Consider the following 16,134-nt stretch of genomic DNA (forward strand, 5'->3'; position numbering starts at 1 on the left):
CCTGTGCTTACTTAGTCAACAAGTAATTCTGGATTTAACATGAGAAAAATGTGTTATGTCTTTGCATTTTCAGTTCCTGTAAAGTAACATCAGCACATTAAAGAGCTATGTGAAAAAATAAGTAATAAATGAATAAATAAAATAATGAGAAAAAAGTAATAAAATTACTTATTATCAGCCCTCTGAGGAAAGACAGGGAGGGAGGTAACACAACTAGTTGGACAGCCTCAAAATCTGAACATTTCTACAATAATCAGTGAACACTTCACACCTTATTTTACAGGCAGAGTGTTTTAGGGAAGAGGTAAAAAATCATTCTGTGAAGAAATGCCATTAAAATAATGTTTGCTCCAAGCAGAACATTCCATTTGTTTCTGTAGCAGGCTACTCACTTATTGTTTTCTTTCCCTTACTGGCAGCTACTAATGGCCTGCATCCAAATATCATGACTGAAGTCTACACCACCAACACTTCAAATATTTAGCTTTGAAGATTAATGAACATCAGGTTATATCCAGCCTTTAGGACAGGGACCAGGCTGAAAGTCAAAGAACTTTAAATTTGATTACACAAAAATTACCCAGCAAATTTATTGATTTTCTTCCAAGGCAAACAGCAATCTTTACAAGTCCATGTTTAACTTTATACTCCCAAGCAATCAGTCCTAAGCATATACAGACAGCTTCCTTTCCCAAGTAATGAAAAATACACTACTGGATAAGAGAACTGAAAATAACTGGGACCAGATGTTTACATTTATTCCTGTAGATACACCTCCAGAGAAGAGGAAATCCGACTAATTTGTTTCACAAATTAATTATCAAATTATAAATAACTGAACAAAAGAAAAAAGAGAATTAAAATTTTTCTTATAACACCATTAAAACTGATGGAATATTATATAATGCCATCCCAATAGGTTCTCTGATACTTTTTCTCCAATCAAAACTTGCCCTTGAATCCATTTTTCACCCTTGAAAATACAAAGTGCATGGAATACATCTGCTGTCTTTTTTTCTTGGTGGTCCCTCAAAGCAAATCCTATGCTTACTCTCTCAGCTTCTTTATTTTTTTTACCTCTCTCTCTGGAAATAAAATACTTTCAACAGACGGAGCCCACAGATTCAGTGTGGAGTTTTACCCTGGGCACTGAAAATCCACTTTGCTTTAGTTCTTGTTAATAAGGTTAATAAGCTTCTCTTTAAAAGTTTCTAATATTCTCCAGCAGGAAAATAAACTTTCTGCTTCTCTGATTATCTCAGGCTCTTTCATAACTTTACTTATGTGCTTTTATAATGGTCCTCAAGATATTTAAGTATTCAACAACTTTTACTTAAGACATCTTAAAGTAGAAAACATTAAATTTTTTTTTAGGCAGTGCTTGGGTAACAGCAGTGAGTCACACTCAGTAAGAGCCTTTGAAGTTACAAGTAGAGATGAATGTTTGCTTGTCTGCGCCTTAAAATTTTATTTTTTAGTAACTAAAGGACCAAGCAAAAAGGTTGCAAAAAAATTTAAAATCCAGAAAATTTTCAGTAATTTTATTCTACTGAGTAAGAATAGATAACCGACCTAAGCATTTTTCATTCAAAATGAAAATGACTTGGTTTAACTGGCTGGGCTTTAAGCAATTGCTTATTTTATCAACTGGGAAACTGGATGATACCATGAGTAGGAAAAGTAATCCTTCCATTTGATTGATTATTGGTACGTGCTCAAATTTTAAAACTGAATCCAGGTCTGAGTGTTGCAGGCAAGAAAGATAAGACAACAGTTCACAGAAAAACAGAGTGAATGACCATCAGTCTAGAAAGATGTGAGGAAATATAAAAAAAAGGTGCCATGTGTCAGCTGGAAGAGAACAAGAGGAAAAAATAGGATAACACCCTTTCAATAAAATAAAAAGGGCTGCAAGACTTCTTGTTTTATATCCAGACTTTTGCTGGGAAATGGGGCCATCTTTCAAAACACATCCATTCCACCAGACATTTAATGGAATTAGACTATTTCCACAAAATATTTCAATTTCTGTCATTTTTTTAAGAGAAGCCACTTTACATGAGAAACCAGCCACAAGTTGAGTTCAGAGCTGGAATTGTTTCAACCCACAGTCAAACTCAGAAAAAACTCATTGTGGCTACACAAATCACATATTTTAAGCAATAGTTAGGCATGCAGTAAACTTACAAATTAGAACTGGAAGACAGGCTTTATTCAATTACTAGAGGCTTACTCATTGCTTGCCCTCCCACACCATGAAAGGATTTTAGGCAAACAAAGGAAAATGCAGTTTTTGTACTCAGACTGCTATCCATGCACAAACCTCTATGCCATGAAAGGTAATATCTGCTCTTAAATACAGAAACAATGTTCACCTTGATATAAGAAAGCAATATTGTTCACAGTGAGAACAACTGTTCACTGCAACAGGCTCCCCAGGGATGTGTTAGAGGCCCCATCACTGGAGGTTTTTAAGATGCAATTGACAGGGTGCTAAAATAACCTCATTTAGGCTCCCTTTCCCTTGAAAGGTTGGATCAGATCATCTGCCAAGGTCCCTCAGAGGGACCTATCTCAGGCTGTTCCATGATTCTAGATACTTCCATTAATATCTTCTGATTTCAGACTCCCAGTTTAAGGATGTATATGGAGAAAGGGAGCTGGTGGTGAGGTCTAAGTCTGAAGCAAACACCAATATGGCAGTCAGGAACAGACCAAGAAGGTGTCACTTGTGGACAAGAGAACCAGAAGGTCATTTTAAAAAGAACAAAAATACAGGATTTTTAATGTTTATCTAAGTGTAAATCAGAAGCAGGATTAAACATTAGAGAACTACATGTCCCCAGCTCTTTTAATGCAGCCCAGTTTGTGTAACTAGAGAAGCCATCCAAAGCAGCTTTGTGATGTCAGTGCCTTACCTTCTTCCTCTTCAAGGAGGCCCATGGTTAGATATCCTTGTGCCTTTCTCTTCCCACCATCAATTTCTACTAATTGAGCTGTGTGATAGCTTTGCTCATAGAAGTAGTTACTCAACCATTTGTCCTCAGGGTCATTGAAAAAGCAGGCCAAGCTAAGCTGGTTATCATACACCTTCTCATAGTGCCCTTTAAAAACAAAAATCAAAATAAAAACGTTATATTCTCATCAGTGTTCAGAAATTTTGCATGTTATAGCAATAATCACAATTAACAGCTGTTTCTATTTCTGCCATTCAAATGGCATCAAGTTCTGCTACACGTTCACTCAGAGAAATTGAAGAAGAAAATTATAACCTTACAAATTAGGCACAATTGGAAACATTTTTGTTCTCATTTCTGTGTGCAAAACCAGAATTCAGTTCAATAAACACACAAAACCTGGATAAAACACTGGCTAGTCAAAAGAGAAGTCAGAGTGAGACTGGAGAAGCATTTGTCTGAGCCCCTGGGCCCTGAAAAGGCCTAAGAGCTTTCCAAACCTTGGACCTCTAAGGTAACAACTGTGTTGATGGAGATAAGAATCAAAAAGAACACTCTGCAAACACAATCCATTAATTCATATAATTTTACATATTCAAAGTATGACTTACAAGAGAGGCTTTGAGTTTTCATGGATATTCCCACGTTTAGTACCTTAGCACTCTTAAAAATTAACGACAAACTGAAATTGCACCCATTTCCCTAGGAACCCCCCACCCAGTTCACCAAGGAATTCTTCTCAGAACAAATGTGGAAAGCAGTGGAGTATAAGTCACAGGTTTTCTCCATGGCCTAAGTTTGGATTCTACTCTTTATCATCTCAGACAGGTAAATGAACACACAATATCCCTAAAATTTACAAAAAACTTGCAACTCCTAAATCTAAGTAGCAATACAAAATTACCCACAATTTAAAGTTACAGAATAAAAATTTATTGCCCTTGGAAAAGCACCTTTAAAAAAAAACCCACAAGACACCAGCCTTGAATTATTCCAAAACTTTGCTAATTTGGAGTAGAAACCTAAAACTTTCCTGAAAAAATGTTATCATACTGTTCCACCCTAAAGTGAATTTGAAAGATCTATTTCTTATATGATACTGAAAAATCTATGAAATAATAAAGTAGAGCATGAACCTGATGTGAATAATTAGCTAAAATTCCATTGCAGTTTTGCTGGGCTATTTAGTGTGTTTGTGGCTGTTAAATGAATATGAGCCAAACAGCCAGCTCTAAAATGAATTTCCACATATTTGGGTAAAGAAGGAGTTAAGGACATGTCTGGCAGCAGGGAAGAGACTTTTTGGTTAAGCTGGGTGTGTGAACAGAACTGCTTTGTTTTCAGGAGCTCTGCAATTTGTAAGCTTTGCTCAAAAAGAGAGAGAATGGAGAAAAGAAAAATCCCTCTTAATTCTGGGTATGGAGCACCACACAGAAATCAACTCATAAAAAAATAAATCTTTTCATTGTAGGCAAGATCTTGAAGTCTGGGTCTTTCCCAAGTGTTTTAAAACTATGACAGCCATTCCAAAACACTTCAATCAAAAGATTCTCTTCTTCCGTTATCTACAAGAAGAACTGGGGGAAATCCAACTTCCAAAAGGATGAGCTAAATGACTCAAAATTGAACCACCTATGTAACTCACTTGCACTATTTGGAACACACAGCAGCAATTACTCAAACAAGTATTTTAAATTCATCACTAAACCACACAAGAGGGATTTGTCAGCATCATCTCTAGTATGTTCTATCTTAAAATTACAAATTACATATAATCTAATTGAAGAAATGTAAATCCCTCAATCTCTCTATTGTCATGACTGTTATTTGACTTCTATCTTGATAAAGTTCTTCAGTGTGCTGCACAACACAGTAAGGACTTGATTCTTTTGAGAAAAAGGGCTACTACCTAATCATGTTTGTAGTCTTCAAGATGTTAATCTACTACTTGTTTCTCCCCCTTTTTTCTCCATCTTGGTAATTTCAGAGAACACTTAATTCTTCGTGCTTCAAGTTTTTTGAAATCAAGCTGAAACCTTTTCCCCATTCTTGAACACTCTTTTTATCTTTTGATTTAAAAATTCATCCTCTAATGGTAAACAATACTACTTTTTACTGCTTGTGTTATTTTATTAATTTTATTTATTATTTTGCTTTCTTATTTATTTTCTCAGAATTTTGCCTTCCATGAAGTTGTAACCTCAGATTTCTTTCTAATAATTCCCATTACAATATATAAAATTATGATTTTGAAGCAATGTATATTATATACATTTCTATTTCTAATATTTTAAAGAGATAACATCTCTTCCAATAAATGAGTGATTCACAATCTCTTTAAAAACATCAAAAAAGAAATAGCTCAGAAATTACATTTAGATTATCATCTCATCATATGCATCTAAGATTTTAAACCAAAACATCAGCTTAAGTTTCAAAATTCAGCTTTTAGAGGAATAATTATCAATATACAGACTTCATGTATTCCTAATCTGAACATTCTTCGTGACTGTGAATTTTCCTGCCTTTTATTTCTCCTCAGGACTGAAAAAGTACCTTTGGGTGCCTTTTTCAGAATATCCTGCAGTCTACATCATATAAAACATATTTATGCATTAGAAATTAAGACTATTTTGGTACAATAGGATCATAAAAATATCCTCAAATGACTCAAATTAAAAAACTGGGTTGGGCTTAATATACCTGTATTTACCTGTGTACATGCACACACACACGTATACATATATGCCTGTATTTGTATATAACATATATTTATACATCTATGCAACATCATTATCTATCCCACGTATCAACATTATACTAAATCCAAGACACTGCACTGTACCAGCTACTGAGAAGAAAATTAATTCTATCCTAGCCAAAACCAGGACAACACACAGAGATAAAGTCAACATCCAGTTGGGACTCACCCAAACTAACCTATTTAGACACAGATAGGAGTTACCAAGGATTCCCTTCCTCTCAGTGAAGAAATGCAGATACTTCTTGGGTGAGATTTATCTCATCCTGACTTGGACAATGCTTGCAGCAAGGGAACGCTTTTAGAGGTTATCTCAGAAGTAGAGGCAGAGCTTCCCATGCTTACAAGCACAGGATCACATGAGCAGCACAAAACAAAACCTAATTCTAACCACTAACATAAAGATAATAATACACATTAGATCACAGCTAAGTGAAAATGAACTCAAAGATACCACAGGATGCATACAAATGGTTGCAATAAGCCAGAAAGGGAAGAGATAATTGGATCATCATTGGATACAGACACTCTGGATACAGATTTGCTCCTCGGAAATTGTTGCTACAAAGTATCAAGGCACTTATGTGACAAAAAATTACGCAAATAACTTCAGGTAGTGCCCTACAAATCCCAAGGGATGGAAGTGACCCGAGGCAGACTCCAGCTACTGCCAGGGCTTTGATTGAATGAACTTTAATGTGACCTCTGCTGAGGATCCTGCCGGTGCATAACAATGAGCAGCGCACAAAGACAGCCTTGGGCAGGGCTGACCCGATACACAGGCCACGAAACAAACCCCAGACTTTCCCAAGTCATTCACGTTTGGATCCAAAGTCTGACTTACTGACCAAGAAGTTAACTGATGCTATTCTGACAGTGGCAAAGCTAGTGTGTCAGACTTAGTGAACTTTTATATCCCCAGGAGAGGAATACAGGAATAGGTAGATATTGTCTTCTATAAAATCTCCAAGTAGTTTGGATGTTAAAACTTTGAACTCTCTGGTTTTGTAGAGTACATTCTCTACAATTTATGATTATAAAATACATGTAGACAAGTCATCTTTAGGTATCTGTTGATCAAAAAAAAATGAAAAACAACTCCCTAATTGAGTGCTTATGTACAAAAGGAGAGTTGTCCTATCAAACTTTCCTCTGATCTTGCTGTTAAACAGAGATTTAAAAAAAACCAAAAACCTTCAGCTTGAGCTTAAACATTAAATCCCATATATTAAACACACAGGGTATTCCCTGCTGTGTATCAGCACCTCTTTAGGTGCACCTCAGCTACCGAGTAGCATCTCCTCTTGTCCTGAAGCCATAGGCCCTGATCAGTCCACTGGACAATACCTTTGTTCCTGGGATCTTCCCAAGAGCTGCAAGGCCCTGCACAGAACAGAGGATCACTCAAATCCATATCTGCATGCTTGCTGTGCTCAGCTAGACAACTACTAAGTAGTGCAATGCAAGGGATAGTGAGGCGCAGCTGGAGAACCTCATCAGGGCTAACATGAGAGAAAAGAAACACACAGAAAGCCAGCAAGCCATCCTAGTGTGACTCAAGTACAACTTGCTGCCATATCTCTATGATCTCCTTTGTGACAGGATGCAGTGGAAGAAAGGGAAAGAAGTACAGGAATGGTCTTTGGAGAACAGATGAAAACATCAGGAAGAGATCCTGGCTTGGTCTTTGCTTTGAAGAATAAAATAGGCAGGTGTTCCATTTTCCATTAAGAAGAACTTATACTGATTTTTAAACTACAGGTATCAGGATCTTTCAACTTCCAGCTGTGAGTCTTTATTTCCCACTCAAAAAGCCACCAGTCAGTGCTTTGTTCCAACCAAAGGGCACATGGAAACTTTTCAACAGGTGTTAACACTCATCCTGCAGTTAACTGTTTAAAGTGTGTATGACTGGATTATAACTGACCCTTCACTCTTGAAGGCACATAAAGGTGTGGCCTAAGGTCAATTAAATCACTACGAGTAATTTTTAATGTCAGAATGAGACACAGTGCTGGAGGACTAATTTTTCTTTTGCCAAAAAGATCAAAATCAGTGACTTAGTAGCAAGAGAGCTGATGCTGTGAAGAATTAACACAGAGAAAGATCTAGGATGGAAGATGTTGGACCAAAAAGAAGCACAAACTGCAGCTGAATATGGTGCTGGAATTGGTTATTTCCACCTGGATCTATACATGGCAAAGAATCAGTCCCTTTTGCTTGTTCAGAAAAAGGATGCCTCTACATCTATAGGTAGAAGACTCCTCAATCACTCATTTTTCCAGAGAGTTTATTCTTAAATGGATAAACTTTTTTCCTGAATGTTTAGTTATAAGTCCACAAATGAAGAAAGTGAAAGTGTGAGTTGTGAGCATGATGACATCAAGTTACAGGCAAAAACTGTTTCCTAGAGTGTGCACAGAGCACACCACTCCCAACACTGCCAGGTATATATAGGGAAAATGCTTGATCAATGAACAGTCTATTAAAAAAAATGCCAAGGAAATGGTATAATTTTACTGGGTAAAGGTTAAAACCAGCTAATGATAATAATATGAGTCAATTAACTGGTAATTTGGAATGCTAAAAGGAAACTCCAAGCTATTGCAACAAAAACATACTACAGAAATCTTCTAATAAGTGCTGCTACTGTTGAAGTTAATGGTAGTTCTACAAGTGGCTGTATTTTGAGATGGTTAGGTTTCTTTCCTGGAGAGAATCACTTCAACATTTTGTAAGATAACTACAAAAATAATAAAATTCTCCACTGGTCTCCAGCAACTGCTGCATTTTTTCCTGTGATAAAATATTAAGTAGGGAGTGACAAACCTGCTTAGAAAATAAAACAGCATTCCCTTGCCCAGCCCCTCAAAAGCAAACAAAACTATGCCTCATCCAAGCAAATATTAAAAGAGGGTTTGCTATACTTTTTTCTTTTAAGGCATAACCTATTTCCTTTTTTTTTTTTTCAAAATAGTATGGGCAATATGGTTATTGCAATGTTTCTAGCCTAAGCCTAAGGCATAACCTTACAGAAAAGCTATCTACTGTAAAATGCTAAGCTCTGTTTTCGACCTTGAGTATACTGGGCAAAGATTTTCCAGTGCATGCACAATGAATACTCATGCTTTTTTCATACACTTTATGAAAAGACATCTTTTAGAACAAAAACTAATGTTAACTCATACTGTCAAAATTTTTCTCTACACTGAAGTGAGGGAAAGAAAGCCAAGTTTTCACTTCTTTCTAATTGTGTGTCTGGTACTGTCTAGAACAAGGGTCAGCAGCACAAGCACAGATTCAGCATTTAGCACACAGCATAGCACAAAGGTTGAGTGGGGTCAGCAACCAGGAGCAGGTGGAATCTCACAAGGGCAGCAGCTCCCAGGTTTTAACTCCTGGTTTCCAGCAGCTGCTGCAGGGATCAGCTAATAAGCAGTATCCTGCTCTTCTGAAGGGGGGGTCATATCTGAGGATTCCATCCTCTGGCTTTGGCACAGTGATCTACCAGTACAGTGCTGAGCACCCAGCACAAGCTGCAGCCACCGAACTGTGGCACGTTCCCTGGTTTTGCATTCCTGCTCTGGCAAAGCACAGTTAACAGCTGGGACACCTCTTCCTTTAATTGTTCTTGAGCTGGAACTTTCTTTTCACTCCTTTCAATGTCTACAAGCAAACCAGCTCACTCTATATTGATAGAGTATTATCAGTACAGATAAATACAAAATACAGCTTCCTTTTGAAGGAATCCCCAGTATTTCCAGATATGTACCAAGATATACATCAAATACTGTATATATCAAATGCTGAGCTGTGCAGATCCATTACTCTGGCATTTATCCTGCATTCTTCTGTAAAAAGACTTACAACTATATACATATTTAAACAGCTCAACTACCTCCTTTTTTCCCCTAAGCTCCTGAAACCAGAACTAGTAAAAAAAGAGGTTAGTCCAGTATAAAGCAACATCAAAGAATAATTAAAACTCCCTCAATTTTGAAGTCAGAAACATTTACTTTACTTGTATAAAGAAGGCAAGACAAAAATACAGTCAAGAATTGGCAATATTTCTGCCAGTGCTTTTAGAATAATGCTGAAGTCAGGGCAAAATAACTCCATCAGTCATTTTTCTGAAAAGCTGCAAGGATTAAAGTTCCCTCTCTATTTTTTTTCAAATATTTGGGAGATATTCAAATGCAACAAAAATGACTTTAAGTTGGCCAGAAAAGCTGTTTTCTTTGCACACAGTAAAGTACTGGTAATAGGAAATTAAAAAATAAGACAACTCCTGTATAATTTGAAGTTCAACCAAAATGTTCTATTAAAAATGAAAACAGTGAACCTTTACTGATGTGTGTAAAGGCAATCAGTGTAATGCTGGTAAACAAAATTCTACTATTTTCAAACACAGCAGTAAAGAAAGTAATTGCTCTTTGATATCAGCCTGCACATTGTGATGAATGGCTCTGATTCAGTTCAAGCAAATTATTTATGTCCAGAATTGTGGTGTCCTAGAACAATAAACTGTGGAAGCCATCACAACATTAACACTTTCCACCAATAAATATGAAAACTGAATGCGTACATAGCTTGCTCTGTACACTATGGTAAGTATCATAAAACTCTAAAATTTAAAGTTCTAAGTTATATTCAAAATTAAGACAGTAATACCCTACTATCCAAAAGTAGATGAGAAAAATTAAATAACAAATAAGAAAATTATTTACTGACAAAGTAAGTGTTTTGCTTTCCACATACCACTCCAGGTTCAAATCCCAACATTTTGTGACGTTTCAATTAATAAAAAAACTTACAAGTAATGAATCTTCATGGCCATCATGTACAGCTGCTATCTCTTTTTCAGCACAATTGTTACCTGAGATAGGTAAAATTTCAGCCAACTTAATATTAGCAACATCAACCACGCTATGAAACTTTCACCACTTGCTGACCCAAATATTACCTTCACCCTTTTAAGCTTGAACTGTGGCAGCTGAAGAGCAAATGCAGGTCAGCTGCTGTTGTGGCTGCTACATCATGGTAAGTTCTAGCTGACGTGAACTGCTGAATGATTCTTAAATGGTGTCAACTGGAGTTGTCAGGAGATCATAAGCCAGAGCCCCGAGCAATTTGATTAGAATCAGAGAGTAACCGGATTAGCAGAGCTACTGAATTAGTGTTTGATGAGCTACGCAATTCATGTGAATCTTCACAGCACTGCTGGCTCTCAGACCTGCAACAGGAATTACCATCCACTCCTTCATCTGCCAGGCAACTCAAACCTCATTTTATGCAAACAAGACATTTGTGTAAAGATTTGCACTGAAACCGGTGAAAAAAATCAAAACAAATTATGCCCCGATCCAGCAATTCAGTAACAACACTTGCCAACTCTTAAGTCCTCATTATTTTTTTCTTCTTTCATTTTAATCAACAGGCAAAGTTGGGAGGTACTCTCTCCCAGAGGCAAGGTGCAATCAGGCAGCTGGTGGTGGTACCTTGTCTCTGGGAGAGGTGACAGAGTTACAGAGCCCAGCACACAAGGAATGCCAGGCTCAGTGAGAGAAGGGCAGGAACTGCACATCTGGGAATGCCTTGCCTCTCACGTTTGCCATCTCTGTTGTCACACATCAGCCTGTAACACTGAAAAATATCATGCACTGAAGGCAGGCAAACTGCTCTCCTCAAGTGGCTGCAGGGAGCAGGCCCACAGAGATAAGCCATGGCCAGTACTTTTTGACCATCAGATATTGGCAGAATGCTTCTGCCAGGCCAGTCCAAGCCCCAAACTTCTCTCTCATATTCTGCAAAATACACTGGTGCTTATTCAGGTTTTAGTCATATTCCATGCAAAGCTAAAGATTTCTTCCAATTATGGTTGGCTGGGCTTCCTGTTAAGAATTACAGTGAATTAAATAAAGAAGCGCAACTTTTGGCTTTCATGGCAAGCATCAAATAAACATTTAAAATAAGCATTTTTTGGAAGTGACAAAAGGGTTTATTTTGCTGTTCCTTTTTTTGAAATGAAGTTGCCTGTTTCTAAATTTCAGTTAAAAAGCTTAGATTCCAAATTCACAAGATTTACTGTAGGTTTTCATATTTGTAATGATCAAAATGCAACTTGAAACAAGACAACTGTACTGATATGAACTCAGCTATGAAACAAGATTGCAGGTAGAGCTTTGTCTGCCTCCATCCCTGCAATTATTCCAATGGAGAAAGATGGAGTAAGTAATGTTACTATTTATAGTAAAAGGAAATGATAAATATGAGTGCTTAGTAAATAGTAGGCAATAGAGAAAATACAGTAATTTGGAGTTATGTCTTCACTAATATCTAGTAATTCACAGGTGGCATGTTACATCTGTGTGCTGTATTTTATTTGACATGTTCACAATCCTTTTTAAGTCAGTCACAAATCCAAACACAGTTAGCACGGTATTTAATAAAAACAGATTTATAAAAGTATTACTGTGTGAAACAGCACTTCACCTATTAAATTTTTCTAATACAAAACCAGCTTCACAAATCAATAGAGGAAGAAAAACAACAAATAATGAAACTATGAGAAAATAATTGAGATGTTATCAAAGCTATAAATACATCAAACATTTCTGATGTTATCAAAATTCACTCTACGTGTTTTTTCCTTTTTTTTTTTTCCTTCTTTCACAAAACCTCTCTTGATATCTGCAGCTCCTAATCATTTATTCTATAAATACAGCTCAGTTGACTAAGGCTGCAATGTGCTAAGATGCAGTAGCGTTTCAAATTCATACATGAAACAATTTGGAAGCTTCCCCCAGGCGCTGGCGGCTGCGGCTCCCGCTGCTCCGCTACCCACAATCCCCCCATTTACCTGCTCGCCGGGCTGCCTCAGCCCCGGTCAGGAAGTGGGAAAGCTGATCCAGCTTATCAGGCTGCTCCTCCAGGGACTTCTCATGCCATATGGCTGACCCAGGCCCTGCAGCCTCCCTGAAGGCATTCCACTTCTGGATCAGAGTGAGGAGCTCAGAGAAGGACTTGTGATAACCCCGGCGCAGCATGTCTATGCAGATGTTCTTCTTGTATGAATTCCTGTAACTGGGAATAAGAAAGGGAGATTTTAAGCCTTTAAACTTGTATTCTGATCTCCACCTTACCAAATAAGTGCGGATAACTACAACAGCTTTCAGGAAGAGACCTCTGCAGTTCAGCAGCAGGGAGTGGGAATTATTTCCCCCGCTCAAAAAGAGATCTGCTAAAATCTGCTTGCAAATGCCATACCCTAGGGAAGCAAACATGGCAATAATCAATTAATACAAATATATACATTGAAAACACGGTCAAAAATACACTGATATTCTTTAGCTGATATTTGGTAGAAAAGGCTGACTTATGGGAACCCCCCCATGTTTACATTAGTCCATGAAAACACAATGAACCCTTAGGTTGCTTTAAGACAGTGCACCGGGAAAATTGAGGCTCATGTCAAAACAACATATATGATGTTATATATAACATTGTCATTATATGTTATATATACATATTGCTATATGTTACACATATATGTTGTTATATACATACATTAAGTAGTTTTGCTGTAGGACAGGATGGCTTGGCTTAAAAATGTCAAACAAATGCTATGCCAGAAACATATGACATGTCAGAATAATTAGATATTATTTTCCTTCCATTTAGCATATAACTTCAGCTGGTTTAGTGATGCAAGACTTTAATAATTTCTCCTTAACTTTACAAATAAATGATGTTATGATGAATTTTTGTTGAATTTAGTGCCTTCATAAACTCTGATAAGATATTCATATCAAAAAGTTGTGGAATCAAATATTCTCAAGTGGTAATACACCTTTGGAGGTATTATTTATGGATATAATCAAAATATTTCTTTTATATGGCATGAAAAAATTATATTGTGTCCTATTCTGGAAAAAACTATGAGTCAAGTGGGACTGTGACACAAGGTACAGATGTAAAGGCTTGCATGGATGGTTGTCCAGTCTGGGAAAAGCAACGTTCACCTCAGTAAAATGGCAAAGACAGATGTTACTTTTATCTTGTATATTCCATGAAGTTACTAAACTGTTTTCAAGACTGTCCTTTAGATTAAAACCATTTCAATTCAAATTATCTCAGCTTTAAAATAAATATGAAATTCTGAAAAATGACATTTATAGTGTATGTAATAAATTCAGTTGTAATAATAATAATAGCCCAATGAGACTAATACCTTGATCTTAAAAATAGCTACTGCAATTCTTTAACAATGTTGATAAGATGGAAGTGATGTGAAAAACTTCTTAGCTAGATGTCAATAAAAAAGAAAGCAATATAAGATGTAGGAAGAAAATAATCTGCATTATTTCATATTTGATATAATTAAAATAGAATCTCTTACTACACAGATGCATATTAATCCTTCACATGTACTTTTCACATTTCACTTGCAGAACTGAGCATAAAAATATTAAATAATCCTGATACAATTTCGACCAGACAGTACTGAATTTGTGTTTAATATATAAATGGATGCTTTTTCAGATTGAAAACCACACATTTCTCACACAGATAAGGGAAAAGATATAACTATTCTGTACTATAAAACTCTGCAACATTTATCATATAAAAGTATATGAAAAATATGCTTAAACATTTAAGTTTTCATTTGCTAGAACATGCTGTATTTGCCATATACCAAATGTACAGTATATAGCTTCAAAATACTGTAAAGATACTATGCTAATACTATGCAATGTGTTCTCTGTTTTTTATATGGAATACCTTTTTCTTTACTGTTTAAAAATACTATGTAATAAGAAAAAAACCAAACCTGAAGAGCAGAAGTAAAAAATTCCTACCAACTTCCAAAGGCCTAGGACTGAATGCTACAGTAATCTAACTCAGAGAAGTGGAATAACGACCTGCATAGCAGGCACACACATGCCTGTGTATTTATACAATGGGATCTGTATATGTTTGTGTGTGTACATGCATTAGATCAGGAGATGTATCAGAAATAACAAGTAAGTAGTGCTAAAAGATCTCAGCAGTCACTACCCCAAATGCCATTCAGGTAATTTTTAACACTCACTGGGCACAGAACTGGTATTCATACAAATAGAAAAACTCTGTCCATGTTATTTTCTGTAGACTGATGTATTTTATTGAAGTCAAAGCACATTTTCTCCACAAGAAAGCATTATTAGCAAACCAGTACAGGACAACAAAGCATATATTAAAACATGTAATTTTTAAAAATCAGTGTCAAGCGTGTTTTAATAAATCCCATCCCAATTAATGGAGAAATTGAAATAATGCTGAGATAATCCTACTGTGCAAGGCACTTTTTTTTCTGAGGCAAAGAGGACTGATTTTAGCACACAAGCAATGAAGCTATTGTAAAACCCTTCAAATTGAGTGGCATGAAAATGAAAGTCATGTCAGTTATGCACAAAGCACACAATAATAATACTATTGTATTATTATTATATAATTACAATACTATTGTAATTATATAGTAATAGTATTCCTTACGTTTCTGTAATATATAAGCTACAAGTGACTGATCACACACAAACAGTGAAATTGGGCAAGAGATTAATGGTATTACGGGGATAAATGGTATTTGTATCAACTAAAAGAGCTTGACACGGCAATGAAATCTAAGATAGTTGCAGTTATCAGCGTTGCCAGATGAAAATTCCAGGGTCCTTTTTTCCCCCCATCAAACACTCCTTCTGAACAGAGGCATGGTGTAGGTGAGAGCAGCAAACTTTTCATGATACCTTGAGATAAACTATAACTCCTCAGTCCTCAAAACACTTTCCACCCTTCTTTTTATGATGTCATGCAGCATGTAAAATCTGAGTTTAAGCAGAACAACTCCTGTTTTAGATAACTAAAGATTACTTGATTTCTAATATCAATATCAAAACATCATACCTAAGGTTCCTTCCAACTCAGGATATTCTATGATTCTGTGATTTATTTTATAAAATCCCACTGTTAGCATTAGTGTAGTATGTATCTACATTGATAAGCATTACACTAAACACTTTCGAACCTTACTACCTAATAAATTATGATTTATTGTTAAACAAGCGAGTTTGTTTTTCTGCATTCGTCCGCGCTGACTTGAGGTTTCCTTGGAACAATTAAGTTACTTCCAGGAGCAAAATGAGAGCAGACTGCCGGCCCTCTGCGGTGCCCGGAGCGGAGCCGATCTCGGGGTTTAATGGTCTCTGGGGGCATCTACTGGAGATGTGGGAAAGTGCAGGCACACAGCGCGGATCCCGGCGCGGAACAAAGGGCCGGGCCCCGGCACAAGGCCAGGGGCCACCACGGCTCGCACGGCCGCTGCAAGCCACGCACTGTGCCGGACCAGAGAGAGCAGACAGCTCTGGAAGGGCAGCCGCG

General features: G+C 36.7%; 1 protein-coding gene across 8 annotated transcripts in view; it reads right to left on the minus strand.

Moving 5' to 3' along the window:
- The window catches only part of TTC29 (tetratricopeptide repeat domain 29), a 125,827-nt gene that overhangs the window by 90,269 nt on the left and 19,424 nt on the right, over window positions 1-16,134 (minus strand). For all 8 annotated transcript variants that reach the window (XM_064712335.1, XM_064712341.1, XM_064712339.1 and 5 more), the window contains 2 exons: window positions 12,578-12,801; window positions 2,919-3,104 (listed from right to left, as the gene is read on the minus strand). In XM_064712335.1, coding sequence (XP_064568405.1) covers window positions 2,919-3,104; window positions 12,578-12,801 — 410 coding nt within the window. The remainder of the gene's footprint in view (window positions 1-2,918; window positions 3,105-12,577; window positions 12,802-16,134) is intronic.

Source organism: Zonotrichia leucophrys, chromosome 4 (assembly GCF_028769735.1).
Source record: "Zonotrichia leucophrys gambelii isolate GWCS_2022_RI chromosome 4, RI_Zleu_2.0, whole genome shotgun sequence".
Classification (NCBI taxonomy): Eukaryota; Metazoa; Chordata; class Aves; order Passeriformes; family Passerellidae; genus Zonotrichia; species Zonotrichia leucophrys.